This window comes from Orbicella franksi, chromosome 2 (genome assembly GCF_964199315.1).
Source record: "Orbicella franksi chromosome 2, jaOrbFran1.1, whole genome shotgun sequence".
NCBI classification, from domain to species: domain Eukaryota; kingdom Metazoa; phylum Cnidaria; class Anthozoa; order Scleractinia; family Merulinidae; genus Orbicella; species Orbicella franksi.
The window spans coordinates 1,064,745-1,084,549 of NC_138146.1; the positions used below are offsets into that span (position 1 = coordinate 1,064,745).

Consider the following 19,805-nt stretch of genomic DNA (forward strand, 5'->3'; position numbering starts at 1 on the left):
AGTTCTCCACAGGGAGCTAAGCTGTTGAGAAGTTTTGGACTATCTCGGAAGAGCACTTAAGGGAAGACCTTCAAGGAGAAAATTCTTGCGCGGTAGGTTTTCTTGTTTCTAGACTTGTTACATTTCAAATTTACCTTCAATTCCATGCTACCAGTTCTAGGCAAACTAGAAGAAATTGTGAGTTTCTCACTGAAACTCATTTCCTTTGGTTTCGCAGAATGCAATAAGTCCACATGAAACGTTTTAACAGAGAGAGCTCAACCAGAATCAAATCACAAGAACTCCTGTTACTCTTGGCTTCTACGTTAACATTCCGGAAGTTTTTCTATCTCGGAGACGCTTTCTTAGGAGGACAGTTTCGTAGCAAAGAAGGGGGAAGAATTTACACTGATTGACATCATTTTTTGCAACCACCAACTATTTTGTCACAAGTACTTATCACTTTTATTGTTTAAGGTCTTTGTGAACCAGAAAACCAAAACTCCTTACAGTTTATCACTAGAATATTCCAGTCGCCTTATTACGTGGTATGAAAAAATAGCATCATCCCTCGCCAATTTGATTCAGTTGCTTTACTCTTCTTTTATGTTCATAAAGATGACTGCGAAATCGAAGTTCTTGCTCGCTCGTCCAAAAAAGGCGCAATTGGTCAAAATACCCTTTATAGTTTTTCGTCTAGCGCGCTTAATTTTCACGGGCCAAACTAGCCATTTAGATATGGTATACCTATAGCATAGCTCTTCCTTTAGAACCTTTTATTTGTTGAGAGATTTGTATACTAGGAGAGTTATGACCCTCTAAAATCAGTTGAAATTTTACATGTAAATTGAACTGCGATAGTTGTATTTTTCAAACGGCCAAGAACTGTAGACAAAACATATTTACTTCATGACTTTTACCTCAAAGAAATGATCAAAGTGTAAATTACAAACTGTGCGAATATGAAATCCAGGCAAGTTCCCTTCTTTCTGTACTGGCTTGTCGAGAATGTGCAATTTTGCATAAATTCCATCTGCCTTCTTGGTTGATTGAGCGGTATTTCAAGCTTTCCTAGATTTCACAAAAATGTGAAGTCGCTGGAACTTTGAAAGTATATTTCTGAAAATACTTCACCAAAAGGGTCTTTTAGACGCAATAAAAGAAAATCCGAATTTTCCGACCTGTCGTCGGATTCTCCATATTTACAGGCAGTGGCTCTTAATTTGTGATTTTACCTGAAGAATTGTGATATTAGCGTTGTTTAGTTGTTAGGTTTTCATTAGTTATTAAGTGGAATACCTGTAAACTAGCTCTCGAGCTAAGCGTATATCCACGTTAAGTGAAGCATTCATTCATTCATACTAATGGCTGATACTGCACGATAGCTCAGCCAATCAGATTGCTGCATTTACATTAGTATCCTAGTGGTGTTCTACTAGGGGTATTGTACCTGCGAAAATGGACGTGCATGGTTATGCCTTTATAAAATTACCCTAAAGAAGGGAAAATTAATGAAAAGACTGATTCAATCGGGTCGCACAATACAGTTTATCTCCCAGTGGTTCGTGGCAGAGAAAGGGCCATAACCCGACTAAAGGTTAACAAGGGATTGACAAAGAACAGCCACGTTACTTTTATTTTATAAAATCAGTTGCAGTGTAACTCGTTTGACGGACACGTTCTTTTACAAAAATTCTACTTTATCACATACCGACAAAATTTCCTTTATGTCTAACTGACCAATGTGATTAGTTCATTCAGAAATTGTTGTGCTGTGTCAGCGGGGAAATGAAGTACTTAACCATTTGCTCAAAACGATTTTTGTTCAAAAGCAGTAAAAGGCGTAGCACCTCTGAATCCGAATTATATCGGCATTTAACAGTGATAATTTTACATTCCTTCAATATTACCGATAAATTAAGTACATTGCTAACCGTAAGAATTTTTTAACACACTGAATTACAAATCCGTGGACGTAAAAAACTAGGTGATTGGTGAAACACCACGTGTTTGAGGCGTGGTTTGTGTCCGATCAACTTAAAACAAGATTCGAGCTCTCCTGGTATGTGCTGGGTGTGGCCCATTCATGATCTTCGGGTTGGTCAACTCGCAATCTGTTTTAGGGTCCGATGAAACAATTTCCTTGATGTAGTCGCTGAACTGAGCCAGCGAGCACGGGGAACTGCGGCAGTACGGGATAATTCTCTCCTGTCCGTGGTACAGCAGTCTGACGGCGTAATCAGTGTTGGTACCATTGTTGACTTCCAGCAACTCCAGCTGAACCATGGAGGCGTACGGGCTCCACTTGTAGTCACTGGCGTTGAACGCTTGAAGCAATGGCATGACTGAAGACAATAAGAAGAACATAATGAGCTGGCTGCAAGGGAGGATACAGGATTTTACAGTAAGGGGTTCGAGACACGGACCGCTGAAGGTTATCCCCTTTAGGGGGGCTTCGGAGGAATCCTTCCTCGGAACATTTTTAAAATCTAGGTCCTCAGAAAGAGGATTTCCAGCATTGTGAGGCCAAGTCAGTGTGTTTTAAAGGACTCCGGTGATAAAGGATGTGGTCATAGTTCGCCGGGGTTATCCAGATAAAAGCACGTTTAGTCACTTGCCTCAAGTTATAGAGTCAGGGATAAAAATAGTGGCGTTTCGTCCTGAAAACCCTAAGTGAGACCAAAATCCATGATTTATACCCCTAGGCGAGACGACGAGCATCCCGACCCTTTCACATGGGAGTAACACCTCCGGGAGTAACACCCCCGGGAGTAACACCCCCGGGAGTAACACCCCCGGGCGCTATCAATAGTTAATCGCAAGCCGACGTTTCGATTGCTACACTGCTCGTCTTCATCAGGCGAGGAGGTCGAATGATTACGCGTGGTTGCCACAGACACCGCTTTTCAAAATTCCTTGTTTTTTCCCTGACTTTTCCCTGATAAAAATAAAATTTCCCTGACCAGATAAATACAAAATGTCAGATATAGTATTGGCTTCAAGCCTTCCCTTACAGCTGCCCTTTCCACCCATTCTTTAAGACTAATAAGTTTTCAACAAATTTTCCTTTTTCATTAAGGAAAAACATCGCACAGACCCCGGCCACCGCAAATGTGTCTTCCAGTCTTCAATGGTATTTAAATCAGCCGTATTAAATTATTTCAATTTTCCCTGGCTTTTCTTCAAAAAACTCAATTTTCCCTGACTCGAAATAAAACTCCCTGACTTTTCCCTGACCTTGAAGAATTTTTCTCCTTGATCATTTCCTGACCCTTGGCAGCCCCGCTACTCGACGCTATATGTAGCACGTTGGTTTGCTGTTATTGGGTCGTTTTTGTGCGTTGTTAATTCAGTAGCCCAGTTATAATAATTAAAATCGCCAGAAAACGCAATTTGAAGGAAAACTATACCTGTGTAATCGTGTCCGGAATAAAGGTAAAACTTTCTCGCTTTACTTTCCATCATGGCTTCTTGCATGGCCTGAGAAAATAAAATAGAACAATAGAGAGGTAAAGCATGACGGATAGAGCAAACAGCAAACAGTTAACGCCAAAAACTACCCCTGAATTCTTTTCATCTAATCCTTAAAAAAAATACACAAAAATAGAAAAAATGTCTCCTAAATACAAAGGTTTTTGCGCCAGGTTAGGACCACGCGGAAAAAGTAGATCTTTGCAAGGGCTACTGGAATTCCCGAAGAAAAATTGGGGTAGCCATGCACTTTTTCGAGATAATTAGGCTTAAATCTCAACAAAAATGCTGACATCAGCATTTTTCTGAAAAAAAAAAAGAAGGAAAGGATATTTCTTCACAGATTTCCTTAGAATTCGCCTTTACAGACAGAAAAGCAAACACATTTGTAAAGATCTTAAAACTACATGGTAAATGGTAACATAAAAACCATTTTTGGTATGTTTTTAATAACAAAATCGTTGCAAGGGCGCTTTTAGGGTCTCTGACAGCCTTCCTCTGGCTCAGCTAAAATACAGTCTAAATACCTTTTGCTCGCAACCAGAAACTAATCACGTGTTTAATAGGCTTGCCACTTCCATTTCATAACATAAAATGTAGGGGTAACCACGCGTTCTTTAAAGTTATTGATCTTTTTTGAAAACTTTTACGATGCCCGTTACATATTTTCCTGTCACCTCTCCAGTAAGTAAAATATTTGCGTATCTCGCACTTGTTTTGCGCGCGCACTACGCCATCTGTAGGTACATGTTTACAGTTGGATTTCAGTATAATTTTCGACAGATAACAGCTAGTTTTTCAGCTGGAAGACGTTAACAGTTAGTGGTTAGCGATATGCTGCTATTCTGATGTTCCTGGTTTAAGTACAGGTTCATTAAACTTGATTTGATCACAGTGGGAAAATTTTGCTTTCATTTTAGTCGTGTACTTGGCGGCGTAGTTGATTGCGTCATTGTCAACCCCAACGCGCGCGTGGCGCTTAAACCTGCCTTGCGTGATGCGCAGAACGTGTGCGCAGTCACAAAAGTAGGCACCGTCCTTAAAACAAATTTTGGCTTTGTTTTAATTCATGATTTTCCACCTACAAGTTCCTTTAGCTCAGTAAGATTGCAAGCAAAATAAACCAACGGGAATTCAACAAGTGCAAACCTAAGGGGGTGGGGTGGATAAAGCAGAAGTTCATTGAAGGCCAGTCACCGGACAAATTGACTGGCTGTGGGGATTTTGTCCACCTGGTTTGACCATCTAGAGGAAATATTTTCTTATAAAGAAGTTCAGTTCCGAAAGTTTTGCCTGCTGGTGAAAACCAGCTGCCCTCCTGCCGAAAACGTTTATAAAACCCCTGGTAAAGAGAAATATTCCTCCACTCCACACTAGCTCTCCTGTACTCGCTTCACTCCCACTCTCGCACAACTGTGATGAAACAACGACTGGGAACAGTCTGGTACAAAGTGGTCCTCCAGCCGGCACCTTACCTGCCAAATCTCACCAATCAGGAAGCCAATGCCCACTTTAGCTGATTCCTGGATTGTAGGATAGCTGAACGTACCATACCACCTGACTAGCACCTCCTGAACGATACGGGTCAGGAGGTCTTGAGAAATCGTTGATGGAATAGGAAAGCTGTGACACATGTGAGTGAACAGACAATCTGCAATGTGAACCAAGCCTTCTGATGCTGAGGGGAAGAAAAAACAAACAATTGCCTGAATAACCAAGATCTAAATTCTCCATACAGTACCGATACCAGGGAAGAACGCCCACATAAAAAGGACAGGGTACTCATTGGAAATTTTGAAAAGATCTTGTCAGAGGTATCAAGATCCTGTTTTGTGGGTGTTGCTTGAAATTCTTTTTCACCCCTAAGAGGCACCAATTCTAAAAACACCTTGTATAAACTGACACTTTCATAATTTTCAATAGCGATAAATCAGTTGATTGTCAAATATCTCATATCTTTTCCGCTCAATACCCTAAAAGGTACCGTGAAAGCTGCTGCTGAGGACCACTTTTTTAACCCCTAAAAAGTATGACAAGCATCCCCGACCTTTTGTATGGGAGTCCTCCCTCCCCCCCCCCCCCCCCCCCCCAGGACCAATGCATGATCAAACAGACAGGTAATAATAAAATACAAAACCATCAACTAGAAGAAATTTTAATGATAGGTGTAGCAGTGAATTATACTACTATATGCTAAATAACAAACAGATAATTAAAGGGGACTCACTCAAATTGTATTCCAACCCAAGTGCTTGTTGAACTTCATTCAACAGAGGTTTTGTTATCTCGTTATAATGCTTCTGCCACATGTCGCTTTCTATGAATTCTCTCTCGTACTGTTCCAGTTTGGGACAAAGACTGCAAAGAAGAACATTAGTTTTAGTCCATACTTTTGCGCAATAAAATCATACCCAGGGAGGATTCCATGTGAACATGTTGGAAATGCTTCTTGTCTTGCTTAGGGCTACAAATCAAGGATTCTGGCCTCACTTAGGGTGTCCATGACAAAATGCCACTATGTTTAGCTGTCAAAGTATCGTTTAGAGGGTACACCCAAAGAAATAATGACAAAAATGCTCTTATTTCCACTTTTAAACTCGATTTCTGCCGATCTCTCAAGTCTGGTCTACGAGCGCAGGCTGCTCTCTTGAACAGCAGCTGGTAATCTAGCCTATTCTGTTAAATTAAGTGGTATCTTTTAAGGGTCAAATAAAGCTCAAGCTACGCCAGGTTGGTCTCTTTTAGGGGTTTAACTCAAATTTTCTGTCGAGCATCCCCAACCTTTTCATATACTATAGGAGTCCTTCCCTGGGAATCATCCGTTGCTCTGAGACTAGCATATCAAAAGAAATCACACAGTCCATACATAGATACTTAAACTACAATCAGTTATTTGTTGTGTAAAACTGTCATGAATTATGTCAACAAAACTTACCGTGGATTTGGCTCAATGTCATCATAATCTTTGTCCATGACATTAATATCAACCACTTGTGACTTGCCTGAGGATGGGGAGGATAGTGGAAACAGCCCTAATGCTAGAGCTTGAGCAGACTGAAATGACAAAAAACCAATTGATCAGAAAGAACGTAAATCAACAAAACCGTTTCCTGCATGTTCAGTTGCTCAGTTACTACTGCTGTTGGCATCATTGTTGTCATTTAAATCGTCATCAGATAAATTATTTGCAAAAAATTTCGGACGTTAAAATTTCGGAGGTTTAATTTCATACACTTCTCACAGTATCTCATAATTTTGGGACAAATTTCAGACACTGTGATAACACATAGCTAAAGCAATTTTATGCCTAGAAAACACAAATTAGACTGAGAAAACATTTGTGGAAAAAGAGAGTTTTTTACTGCACCAGTAATGTTTTAGAGATATACCGTGGAGAAAATAACACAAATGCTATCAAGCCAAATGTTACATATCTCAAGTAGTGTCTCCACTAGAGTTCGCCTCATAAGGGAAACCTACTTTAAAATTTTAAATATTTCGGAAGCTTCAAATTTTAGATGCTTTGCCAAAAGCCAACCGGCACATTTTTAACAAAATTCTGAAGAACAAAATTTCTGATTAATATTGATTGGTCACATAAAAATATTGAACGATTGGGTTTCAACCACATACAAATTACTGAAGCTTAGAAAACCATCAATTGGCTTCAGGTTTGTCTCTTGGATGAAATAACCTTCATGGAGGTTAAATGTTATTGAAGAAACAGTTCATCACTTTTATGTACAGCAGCAAAGCTTTGAAATACAACTGACCTGTCTTGTCCTTGACATATCTTTGAATTGTAGAGAAACAGGAAAGAAACAACATAAACAATCAGTATAAAAGTATAGCAAGTAAGATAGATGGTTAGTCAGTGATTAAGCCAAGTGGTCTGCCAAGCAAGGAATTATCAATTTTCTCCTGTTTACAGAGCATAATGCAACTAGCAACATCCCTACTCTCCCCTGGATGGAATGCTTAGTCTAATGTAGGGTTAGCCCCCCTCCCCCCCAGCAGCATTGACTTCACCAGTAACCATTTATATACACCTAGGTGGAGAAAGGGAATGTAAAAAAGTAAACCAAAAACACAATTTTCACAATCATCCTAGCCACAGCTTGATCACAGAAAGTTCAGTCCTGAGCCCAGTGACAACATGCGTGCATGTACAGTACCATAGAGAAATAGTATCTAGAAACATTCCAATTGTAGAAAAATTGTTTTTTAACACTCAATTGCCTGCACAGGACCCCTGGTGTGGGTGGAGAGGATCAGGGACAAAATTGACATACATAGATACTTTTTTTACAGAAAGCAGTTTTTTATTATGATTACACACAATAATGAACTGCTCTTGGTTAAAAAAAAAAATCCATATATATATTTGTTTCCTTCACAACATCTAGTCAAGAATACATGTATATCCTACTTCTGAATCCACGTCAGAAATTCAGTACAATGGAACCCCGCCCTAGGAACACTCTGTTAGTATGGCCACCTTGTTATTACGGCCACTTTATTCTGGCCTGAAAAAAAGGCTCAGTCAGTCATTTTCTTATTAACAGAACCCCTTTAACACAGCCACCCCTTTAAAATGGCCAGATTTTTGCAGCCCGTTGGTGACCGCATTAACAGGATTCCACTGTAATAGACTGTTATCTTAAACATGCCAGAACATAACTGCTCAAAAAACTAAACAAACAGATTAATTTTAGAGCCAAAATGAAATGTTTTTGGGGGATTTCCTTCAAAACTAGTTGACATATTTTGCTGTTACCATTTCAGTCTCTCTGTCAATGCAGAGTCTAACTTGGAACCCTTTCAGAGATATTCCCAAGACTGTTTCAGAAGACTGAAACCCAGCAACACTATACCTCAACAATTGAGATTGAATAAACATTCACTACACGACAAATTAAGGAATTTCAACAGCACCATGAGTAAAATTACTCACCATCTGTTCGAAAGAAGACTTCATGACTGGAATAGTTGGGAGAAAGGAACCCTGTCTCAACATATACTGTGCGCAAATTCTGTCCATTTAGTAACTGCTGTTTATAGCCCTTAAATGTAAGATGACCCAAGCCACAATCACCGTTTATGTCATTACGGCCTGGCATGTACACTGCAAATAAGCCAATGTGTAAACAAGGATTAATGATTTCCTTTTAAACTTGCACCTACAAAAAAACAATGTAAGTGAAAATTATATAAATTGTACAGTTCCAGAAAATATCCATACCCCCCTCCCTCCCCAAGGAAGTTTAATGGATAATTCCAAGGGGAAGGTAGGTTCAAAAGACAAAATCCTAAAGGAAAGTATGAACTAGGCCAGAATTTCCAGGCCAGGGGGGGGGGGGGGGTCAAACTAAAAATCTTTTGTCAGAGGGGTATGGATATGTTCTAGAACAAAACATTATACCATCTCTGTATATCCTGTCCACTGTGATATCATGGGTGTCATGTTTCACAACCGGTAGAGAAGCTGATGTCAACAAACAATCCCATACAGCTGTGTCATTAGGCCAACAAGGGGTCGCACCAGCTCTTGTCCTGTCACCATGTCTGTAACAAAAGACACTCTTATTTCAGATTAACTCTCCTAACAGATCATTATACTTTGCTTTTAATGTTATTTTAGAGAATGTGGTGGTAGACATGCAAAGGAAATCATTTCTGATAGCCTGGTGCGAGTGAATGCCTTGCATGAAATTGGTTGTTTGCACCCTGAAGTAGATCAAGAGAAACTGAAAGCAATGACACAAATCTATCCAAGTTCAACCCGCACTCACAGAGGGTTGAAAAACTTAAACCAACACAAAAACTAGGAAAACCAGTACTTTTGTATATGAAAGGGTCATAGATCACTTGAGATGCATGGTCTGTTTAATTAAAACAGTTGTCAGCTTTTGTCCCCCAAAGGGTTCCTAACACACCCCTGTCACGTCTATTAAGAAACTTGATTGAATCCTTGTGCGAGAGAAAAAGCCACGACCTAAATTACGTAGGTTATAATTGTGATAAAATGACCCGCAACATGTTTAATTAGAGCTACAATGACAACTAAGAAAAATTGCAAGTTTGCAATATTTTACCAAGAGAGTCACGAAATATCAGACATTTCTAAACATACTTCTAAGCACGTTTAAGAGCGTTTAATCACGATTCTCTCCACAAATTTACTGCTTTTAAGTTTAGCGAGATAAGTTCAAATCCACACAGTTACAAAGTTGATCAAAGAAATAAGCCCAAGCATAACTATTTCCTCCGTATTCCAAAAATCGTGAAAAAAAATCTACCTTATGATGACATGAACTTGTTTAAGTGTATATGCTTGTCCTTTGGGGCCTTTTCTAAGCGGAGTATAGCTATAGGAATCCTTTCCACAATACTCAGGTAGAGATTCTTTAGCATGACAGCTGAAAAAATACAGGCTTAGCACGAGGAGAACTTTTGCAGACATTTCCGTGAGTCCTTCAAGTCTTTTGTCCTCGAGATGAAGGTGAACTGGGACGAGAAAATTATCTTGTGCTTTGTCTTCCTCGCCCAGAATAACCGAGTAAAAAACCTGGACTCGAAGAAAAATTGAAACTGGAAAGGAATTGCAGGATAACGAAACAGACGGTTCATAAAAAGAAGCATAAAAAATCCCTTAACTGGTTCGATAAGGCTTGGCGGCAGCAAAAAAATAGTGTTACCGCAGATTTTTTGACAGTAAGTATTTTTCCTCAGTTTCGGGGAGTTTACCTACAACACTTATACAATACCGGTACGCGGTTTGAAAAATAATAATTTGAGGTGAAGGCGGTCGCACTGTTTCTTGTCTAGAGTTACTTCAGCACAAGTCTATCTTTTCTTTGTACGTAATTAAGTGTGTTTTAATTCAAAATCACAAAAGCGGCGTGTGACTCTCAGTTCGCTTGCGTGGCAGTCATCGTTATTTTTTGCTTGTTTGTTTGTCTGTTTGTTTCTTTGTTTGTTTGTTTGTTTGTTTTGGTTTAATCAAAAACAAAATCCACACCAGCGATAATTTGAGCCTCGGGTGTACTGACGGGCAATAGAAATTAGACAAACTGTGAAGAAACCATCACTATTTCCCAGGAAGAATATGTAAAATGACCAATACAGGAGGGAGACGGCCAATAAGAGAAAGTCTACTTTTTCTTGTGGAATGTTTAGTGACCAACGAATTCGCGAGTGTGAGTGAGCAGACGAGTGGAACACGCGCCCTTACGCGCGCGGCATCCATGCGCACGGGACAAAAGACGTCAAGATCCCGCATCCCGCGAAGAGGCACTTGACAGTGCAAATGATGTTAGGGAGCTCAAGTACGCCACCACGAGAAACGCAACGAGAACGACAATAAACAGTGTTTTGTACGGTAGAAGTTCTATTGCGTTAACTTTGTACTTTTTTTAAAATATTTTTTTTATTGACCGCTTTCATTTTACAGTACAGTTGCAGCCTGTTTCTGAAAGCTGGTAGATAATAATTAAATCCATTTAGGTGGCGACATTCGCCAGGACTGACTGAAAACAACAATTTGTTTGTTTTTGTTCTTTTGTACTTCTCGGCGTCATTGTCGTTGACATTACTGCTTCAAAATTTCCCTCACGGTTAGCGTATGCTGATCGGAAATTAATTTTATTGGACACTAAACTAAAGAATTGTAACAATGAAATGTTCCCAACTTCACCCAATTTGACGCTTTACCCAATACACACGTGTGACTCTACCTCAGAACTGAAATGAGAAAGAGGTTACACGAAACCAGCCGGAAACCACAGGATTAAAGAAATATTATATTACTCTTTAGACACGCTATAGTCAATCTCTGTAATTTTTCAAAGGAACTCAAAGCCAATTGGTAAATGAGTTTTAATGCAAATTATGCGGACCTGTACAGTTACAGATTATCTTTATGTTAAATTTTTATCAAAGTTTTAATACATCAGGTTGCCGAGTTGCCACAAATTTATGGAGGTAATATGTTCTAAGCAGTTACAATCTTTGTAGGCCAGTTTCCCATTTTCTATATGAAACAGAAGACAAATTCCATTCATTTTAGTTTGCGACCGTTTTACTGTAGGTAGACTTCATTATAATTACTGCACTCTCTTATGATCAAATGATTGATCGATTCCTTTACTAAATTTGCCAGCTTGCTGCAAACGGCAATCTCAACCCCCTCTGTTTTAAATTTAATTGTTCAAGAAAGGGAATGAGTTTTAAAACTGGGAATTATCAACTCCGGAGGTCCATATTATAAACAAACTGCAAAAAAATGATGCTTCAAAAGTATGCGTTTAAGCTCTCTCGGCTGCATTGCGAGAACTAACCACTTTTATTAGTCAGTGATAACTTATGCCTACAGAAGCAGTCGGTAAATCGCGACACAACCACGGGCAATTAAAATTAAGTCAGGCACAAAACACATATGTAGTGCATTGAAGTTTTTAAATATCAGTTATCGTGGTTAATTCTAAGAGGCCACAACAGCGTTTGAAAGCCGGAATGATGTCGACAAAAAACCGTATGTTTGCAATAACTGAAGAAGTGTGCCGCCAAATCGATCAAGTAAGCTCTCCACAGATAAACCTGGATAAACTTGATCAGATTGTTTAGCAGAAACTGATAGCTGTTGTAAAGAAAGGTCTCTAATCGTATCAGATATTCGGGTTAAAATGCGATGAGAAACTTAAGTTTTCTTTAGCGGAATGTCGCCTCTCGGGGGGGGGGGGTGCTCCCTAATTATGGGTCATATAGGTATGTGCGGCCCCAAATGGTATGGCTTTTGACCGATTTTGGTAGAAAAAGGATATAGATTGGGACCATTTCGGTCTGAAATAGGGTGTCTTTCACTCTGGAATGGCATTGGGTATTTTTCACAAGGAACTATTTTTTTCCACATCAACATTGCGAAATGTGTAGCCCTTATCAAATGTTACCGTTAATGACAACCAATTCTAGTGAGCTGTGGTCATATGTTAGAGCTGTGGCTAATTTTAGACGTCTGAAATGCATGGATTATGGAGTTTTCACTCAGGTTTGAAATAGGGTATGGAAATCAGTTCACAGATATTGGTCTGGAATACGGGTATAGGTTTCAAGGTTCGAGTCGCACAGCCCCACCAAAAACTTTGGGGAGTACCCCCCACCCCCCCCCCCCCTTCTGGTCACCTCTAACTTTCATGATATGTTTACAAACTGGAAGCATGCTGTTTTCAGAGGAACAAAAAATGTCTTTGGCATGAAAACTTCTTTTAAAGAGGTACGAGGTAACAGCTAACGCGTAAAGCAAATACAAAATTTCAAATGCAATGCCCAATTTTTTTTCCCAGTTGCTTAAATTGGAAAATTTACTGCGATCATCATTCTTCACTTTTATTTTAACGTCTGCCCATATCAACGTTAAATCTGAAAGAAATATTTGATTTTGTCTGTGCACTTACCTGAGTACATGCAACGTCTTGAGACTTAAGCGTGAAAGAATTATTTTACGACAGCTCACGCAACGATTTAAAAAATATATCAAAATACCATGTAATTTTACTGCAACTCTTGAAAACTGCAAACCTCAGGAAAGAGCCTTTTAAGCAATAAAAGCTAAACGCTTTTATTTTCGGTAGTTTGTTCTATAAAAAAACTGGGGAGACATGAACGCCTCCAAACGTCCTCGCGACGAAAACGAAAAGTGTCTTAGAGCACTTTTTATCCTTCAGACACAACTTTTCAGCATTAATCCAGCAGACAATAGATCAAAAAACCCAATTTCCTATGAACAAGCCACTAGGTTTAAAATAGCAAAAAAAAATTCCTAAAAAACTCTGCGGCTTCCGTTTTGGCGCAGGTCAATTTATCACCAACGGCTTAAAACTCTCGAAAATGGCTCGACAAAAATTCCCCCTCGCCCAACACAATACGTTGCGGTTTAAATAGATTTTGGTAAAGTGAAACACGGGGAACGTTGAAAGATGCTTTGCCGAGTTTGATAACCATCGACTTGATGGAGTCTCTAAAAGGATTGGATAAACAACTCTGCCGCTAGTTACCGGAGCATCACGAATCGCGACGCAACCGAAAACCAACGTAGCTTTGAGCAGATTTCTTAGCTGAATAGCCTCTAAACGGCTTGTTGACCCTACAGAGCACGAGAAAATTCCTCCAAGAACGCGGCAGCGCTAATTTTGCGGAGAACACAATCCGATGTCTGCTTTATAGTTTTCGCGGAATCCGCTTGACCGAGATCGCATGCCAATATGCGAAACTCCAGGTTGGTGGTCTGTCCGCTCGTGTGACAGTCGTTTAGCAGTAGTTAGTAAGCCATGGAACCCTCGAAAGTGCTAAATAATCTCGCACGCTTCAGAAAACGAAGGTAAAGACACACTCGGGCGAAGACGACAAGAATACAAGCCCTCTATCCACCTTTACGCTAAATAAACGTTTGTCTAACATCTCTGTAAATCGCCTCCCTATCCAAACAGTGTCAGTGGAAATGAAAACAAAGGAGCCTCTCTTATCTTATCTCTTAACTGCGATTATGTAGGTCTTCAGGTTTTGCCACGCCAAGCGAGACGAAATGCGATCTGCTAATTAAATTTTCAAGCTGCGGAACTACACATCTTGAGAAGCAACTTTATGCCTCCTTCATCAAGACATCATGTTGACACATTGCAGAATCTGAGGAAATGAACTGTCCAATAACGTGTCTGCCCTTTCTGTAAAAACCCCCTCGGTCTTAAACGCACTCCAGACCTTACGATTGTCGAGATAAGGAGCTAAAAGGCAGAAATTATCGGCACATCAAGAGAATTGGGAACTGATCACGGAGCACTTGCGAGAAAACAGAACTGCGGGTTTTTCTTGGCACGATCGCGTCCTTGACCAGGGAACTGTTCCAAACATGCTGCAGGCAAGCCATGGGATGAGTATTCCAGCTTTAGTCCCCCCTTGCTTTGAAGAGCCGAGTTACGGGATTAACACAAACTCGTCTAGGCCACCGCCGTTTACGATGTGTCAACCACATGCCTCTGGACCGAGCTCTGTTGTCCCATCTGCGCGGGTTCTCCAAGAGGTCTTGTATTCCAACGAGATGAATTTCCCCAGCTACATGCCCGATATGCCAAACAACCAAGGCTTGCCTCTGCCATGGATGTCTTCGTGGCACCAGAGGCAGAATTTGCCGTATCTTGGCCATCCTCACCCAGGTAAAAATAATTTGGTACTTGAAATCCTGCCTACACGCGTTGAGCAAATCTGTTTTCAGTTGATCGTAAGCGCGGCTCAAACAGACATGTTGTACTCATTTGACGCTCTTCAAAAACTTATCAATTCATTTGAACTCGAAATGCTCCTTAATAGTTGTCGTGGTTTTATTTATGTGTTGTTAAAACTTCTTAGCGTATTTGCATAGGTCTAGCAGTATGTTTGTTTACTTTTGCCTTACGCTAGGACTACCCAAGTTAAACAACACTGGTGTAAATTAGCGTTGGAAATGGCACGCGCGAAACATACATGGCGCGCGGGGTGAACAAATAACCAAGTTAACACTCGCACATATTCAATTCAGCTCTATCTCGTCATGATCATAAAATAGCGAACGCATCCGTTTAACCTCCAATAAAACTGGCCATTGATGGGTATATTAGTCAGTGGTGGACGACAGAGAGATAGCGCAATTGTAAACTAGCGTCAAAGAAATCGTTAGAAAATTATGTAAAACACCGATAGCGGCGAGATGGATTCTTCTCGGCGGGTATAACAAATTGTTAACAGACCTGATTGATTGCTTCATCAAAATATCACGCGCTAGAATTGAGCAATTATCGTGAATAGAAATAAAATGAAGTCATCTTCGTAGCGCTCCAAAAACATTATCATAGCTAAGAAGGTCTTTAACAGAAGCGAATTGTCTTGTCCCAAAGGGTCGACATCGGAAATTGAGCCTTGTCTTCTTGTTTGTTTCATCAAGTTATCTCACAAGAAATCTTTCGTCTGTATTTCTAAATGCCAGCGCATATCTCCCTTTTTGCCATGTATAGGGCTCACTTACCGGTAATGATTTGAGCAAGTTTACAAAACCCAACACATATTTGACGTGTTTACCAACCGAGTGTGGAATTGAAAGTCGTCTGTAAATTCTCAATTTTAACAACAAGAAAACTTTGTGACCCTCAAATATCTGTGCTTCGTCGATAAAATAGCCAGTTCAGTCATACAAAGAATTAGTAGTTCTACAATCTCTCGAGCGGTTGAACTTCAAGAGCAGAAGTCGCTGGAATCCGCCCTCAGAAACCTCAACTATTAACAGAAACGTTTAACAATTCCTGACCGGAAAAAGAAAGTAAACAACTTGTTTCCTGGCTTGAGATAACTCAGCACTTAAACGTAAAGTACCATAAAAATAATGGGGCATAAACCATGCAACCCTTTTGCGAACCAGTGACCGCGCGCAAACTGAGCTGAAAAAAATCTTCAGTCAAGGCTGATAAAAGGTCAACGCGTTTCAAGTACTTTTTTTTTCTGCCATCAGAGCGTGCCTGACTGGAGAAAGTTGCCCCTTTTTTAACGTCAGGGAACTTAACCTTTTATTTATTTACTTGTGTTTTATTTTTCCAAAGGTGATTATTACCCTTATGGAGCAGACTTCGGAGAAATCGATGATCCGGGCATGTACCCACCCAAAAAGAAACGGGCGCGCACTACATTTTCAGCGGAACAGCTCAAGCGACTGGAAAAACGATTTCTTGGAAATCACTATATTGTTGGAGAAGAAAGACAGAAAATCGCCAAGGAATTGGACTTGTCCGAGGCGCAGGTAAAAGTTTGGTTTCAAAACCGAAGAATAAAATTTAAGCGAGACGAGGAATTAGAAAAGTTGGGGAAAAGCAAAAAAAGAAAAGGCGAACACCATGTACGAAAATGGCAGTTAACGACGCGCCATTTTGGACCCGAAACTGGTGTGCTATTCCACGCCGATTACGATAATACCTCTAGAAAACATAATTAGAATCAATTTGTACTTTAGAGCACTTTATGAGATAAGCAGAGATGCGCTGAAGGCTAGAGGTAAAATTAGTTAATGCCGAACTGAACTGTACCGCGGTAATTTCTTTTCCATTCGCGCTAGTTAAAGACTGGCGGTGACGAAATTATGCTGTGTAAGCACTTGCTTTTCACCGCATTGATGTCAAATTGTTCGCTTATTGCGGCACAATACTTCATCAATCGGTTTATCTATTTTTCTAGTAGTGCGCACATAAGAGTTTATTAAAGGCTGGAAGAAAACTTCATTTAGTCCGATTAGCCGACTTTTAGAACATCTGTAACAACTTTTATAATGAGCAAATACTTAAGTAATGTTTTCAGGAGATGTCAAGGTATTTGGTATTATTAACGACTTTTTAAGGCGAGCAGATTAACACGCTACACTGATGCGATAGGGACTATAAAAACAGCTTTTTTCCGCATGGACTTCCCGGATAATACGCGCTAATGATAACTAATTACATCATGCAATACGCCTCCGTATCTCACGGCACTAAAGGCAACTGCAGAATAATCGTTTGATTACTAAGATCATTCCATCAGACTCTTACACTAAATGGCCGTATTTAGCTTGATAAATCCGTGCTTAAGGTCTAACTTGTACATAGTTAAGTATTTTCTAGTGAGCCTCAATGGCTGTATGAAGCACTAGTGCTTTTTCACTCGAGATGTACATAACAATAATGGTATTGCGTGATCGCATTATACCGCTTGACGCAACATCCATGTTATTTATAACAATAATGTTTACTCTTCAAATAAATAGTTTATAGAAAATTATGGCCTCGTTGTATCTCTTTATTAAACACCAAAGTAGCTGATTCTACGCTAGGCAAAATCGTTGGGCGTTGCCAGTTTTGCCAAATTAAAAGGTGGTGGAAAAGATTGACTCTTTCCTGAATCATTAACGACAAAGCATTGCCTCCAATTTCTCAGCTATGAGACTTCTATGGGTGTTTGTAACATCTAAGGGTAACATCTCATAAATCGAAACATATTTGTTTACTTTATCTCAAATGACTCGCGGCTTCTTTACTGTCCGTGCCAGATAACATTCAGCTGCACTTAAAACTATTGTGTTTATAAAACCTTGTTAGAACAACCGAAAAAAACCTCGGAATAGAAATATTTCAAGCTGTTCGGACCAAATTTTCTAACTACCTATGAACCAATTTGGAGAAGGGTTTTCATGCTTATTGTAAACACACGATGAATATTTTAGATTTCGCTGTTTTTATCTACAACGCTGATTTGCCCTAAGTGAACTTCTAACCGATAGCGATCAAGTTATCTAGGGAATGTTGCCATGTAATATGGATATATTCTTGCAAGCAATTTCTATTTGCTACGTGTGTTCTCACGCATTCCAGTTTGTTCGCATGGAATCTGTTTTTCTACGACGCAAAAAATGGGAGAAAAAACGCATAATTCGGTCACCCGTTGCCATCGAAGTTAATCTGCGTTCGCTGAAGACACACCTAAATATTTGCCTCAAGAATTTTTTTGGAGACAAGAGAAGTTACCCGCATGGAAAACACGATAAGTTTTTAATCCTGAAGTCCTTTGGCAACGTATAACATTACGGTCTTATCTCTAAGATCCAAACTAGGTAATCTGGAAGGAGACAATTTCCGACATGACAGATGGGTATGAGTGAGGGCTTCTGGCTGAAATCTCTTGTGATATCTGTTCGTGATCAGTCAAAGTCAGCGAAACTTAATTAGAAAGAGTTACATCTTTCGGTGCTAAGAACTTATTAGAACTTAAAAGAACATCAGCTCCCAATAAAATTTTGAAATGTTTCGCAAAAGAAGGTCTCTCTTTTGCAAAAGGGCATCAAAACAGTTTTTGGCGGCTTCTTGGCAGGCAAAAAGCTTTTCAACAGTCGATCATGTGAATCGCTTTATCTCCTTTCCTATTGGTCCGTCGTTTGAAGGAAACTCTCAGATAGCGAGAAAACGTTGCAACGCCTACTCACGTTTAATCAGTGTTTGTTTACGGGGTATTTTACAAGAACATCTATTTAACGAAATCATCGCCCTTTTCGCTCATAAGCTCTGAGTGAGTACCAAATTTGGTCAGTAAAGGGTTAGGTCATTCAAGACCAGTTCAAACTCGAAATCATACGAATAGTTTCAGTCTTTGGCTGGAAATAATATGTTCCAGTTTAGAATTTTCCCACACTTTAAAATAGCTGAAGGCATTTATAGGTCAAATGGCTTGACAGTGTGCAAGTTTGCAGCGCTGATAACGAATTTTATATGCATTTAGCTACTGTTTTGCCGGCACCAAAAAAAAGGAACCGGGAATTACCAAGTGATATTTTTAAATGTCGACTTCTATTGAATTAACCTATGTAGCTGGCAAGAACTTAGAAGAAATGTTCAGAACGCACTTCAGTCGCTCAGTGAATCAAGATGTTTCGTTGCTTAAGCAAGACATAAGGTTTCTATCTTCAACAAGACACGTACCCCTTGCTGTCGATGAAGTATTGCTGTAAGGCAAAGGAAACGCTTGAGGCGATAATAAACGTTTTAAAAACCGTTTTAGGAAATGATTAGGGCGACATAGCTGAAAGCCTTCCTTCGTTCAACTACAGTCAAAATGACGCAGTTACGGTTTTGGAGGTCAGAAAAGTCGCGCTATAGAAAATTGTTTTTGGCGTATAATTGTACTTTCCAGAAATAATTTGTAAGATATGCAGGGCAATGAGTAATAATCCCCAATATCTGTCAGCTTCACTAACAAATCAGCGATATCCATTTATACACCTGAGTGAGGAGAGCAATTATGGGAGCAAATTTTCGTGACCAAGAAGGCAACACGAGAGCTATCGCTAATACTAAACAGCCTGAAAATCTTGACCTTTAATTCTTGAACACAACCAGCGTTCAGCAGAGCTATAGTATAACATGCTTTTGTCTTAGGTTAAGAGTTTCAGAATCTTTGTCACGTATACTTTCGCCTTGTAAGCTGGGGGTGTTAAGACGTTTAAAGCAGTAATTGACACAAATTGATAGAAAGAATTAGAGTTTACTGCTAGGCCACTTAAAAACGACACATTCCTTGTAAAACACAATGTAGTTAGGTAGCTGCCTGTTTTTAGCGCAGAATGTTTCAGTGTGGGATATCCGCATTTGCAGACCTCACTTAGGAATGTATTTTTTACACGGGTGTGATATAATCCAATATTTTTCCCATGCTACCAAATACTGATTGTATTAAATTGTAGATCGCTGCCATATTTCAAAGTCGTTATATTAATAGTTTGTCAGCGAATATCCCACACAACTTCAATGATAAGAAAT

General features: G+C 39.7%; 2 protein-coding genes across 2 annotated transcripts; one reads left to right on the plus strand and one right to left on the minus strand.

Annotated features, from left to right (window-relative positions):
• Positions 1-1,588: 1,588 nt before the first annotated feature.
• On the minus strand, positions 1,589-9,954 carry LOC145474531 (counting factor 60-like). The gene is made up of 9 exons (XM_081455150.1): positions 9,750-9,954; positions 8,873-9,015; positions 8,405-8,575; positions 7,224-7,243; positions 6,386-6,504; positions 5,678-5,808; positions 4,926-5,128; positions 3,390-3,459; positions 1,589-2,324 (listed from the first exon to the last, which is right to left on the minus strand). Exons 1-9 carry the CDS (start codon positions 9,911-9,913, stop codon positions 2,017-2,019), a joined length of 1,329 nt encoding a protein of 442 aa, XP_081311276.1. The 5' UTR covers positions 9,914-9,954; the 3' UTR covers positions 1,589-2,016.
• Positions 9,955-13,088: 3,134 nt separating this feature from the next.
• Positions 13,089-18,519, plus strand: LOC145474546 (uncharacterized). Its single transcript, XM_081455154.1, has 2 exons — positions 13,089-14,657; positions 16,071-18,519. The coding sequence occupies exons 1-2, from the start codon at positions 14,354-14,356 to the stop codon at positions 16,457-16,459; spliced, it is 693 nt and encodes a 230-aa protein (XP_081311280.1). The 5' UTR covers positions 13,089-14,353; the 3' UTR covers positions 16,460-18,519.
• Positions 18,520-19,805: the final 1,286 nt, after the last annotated feature.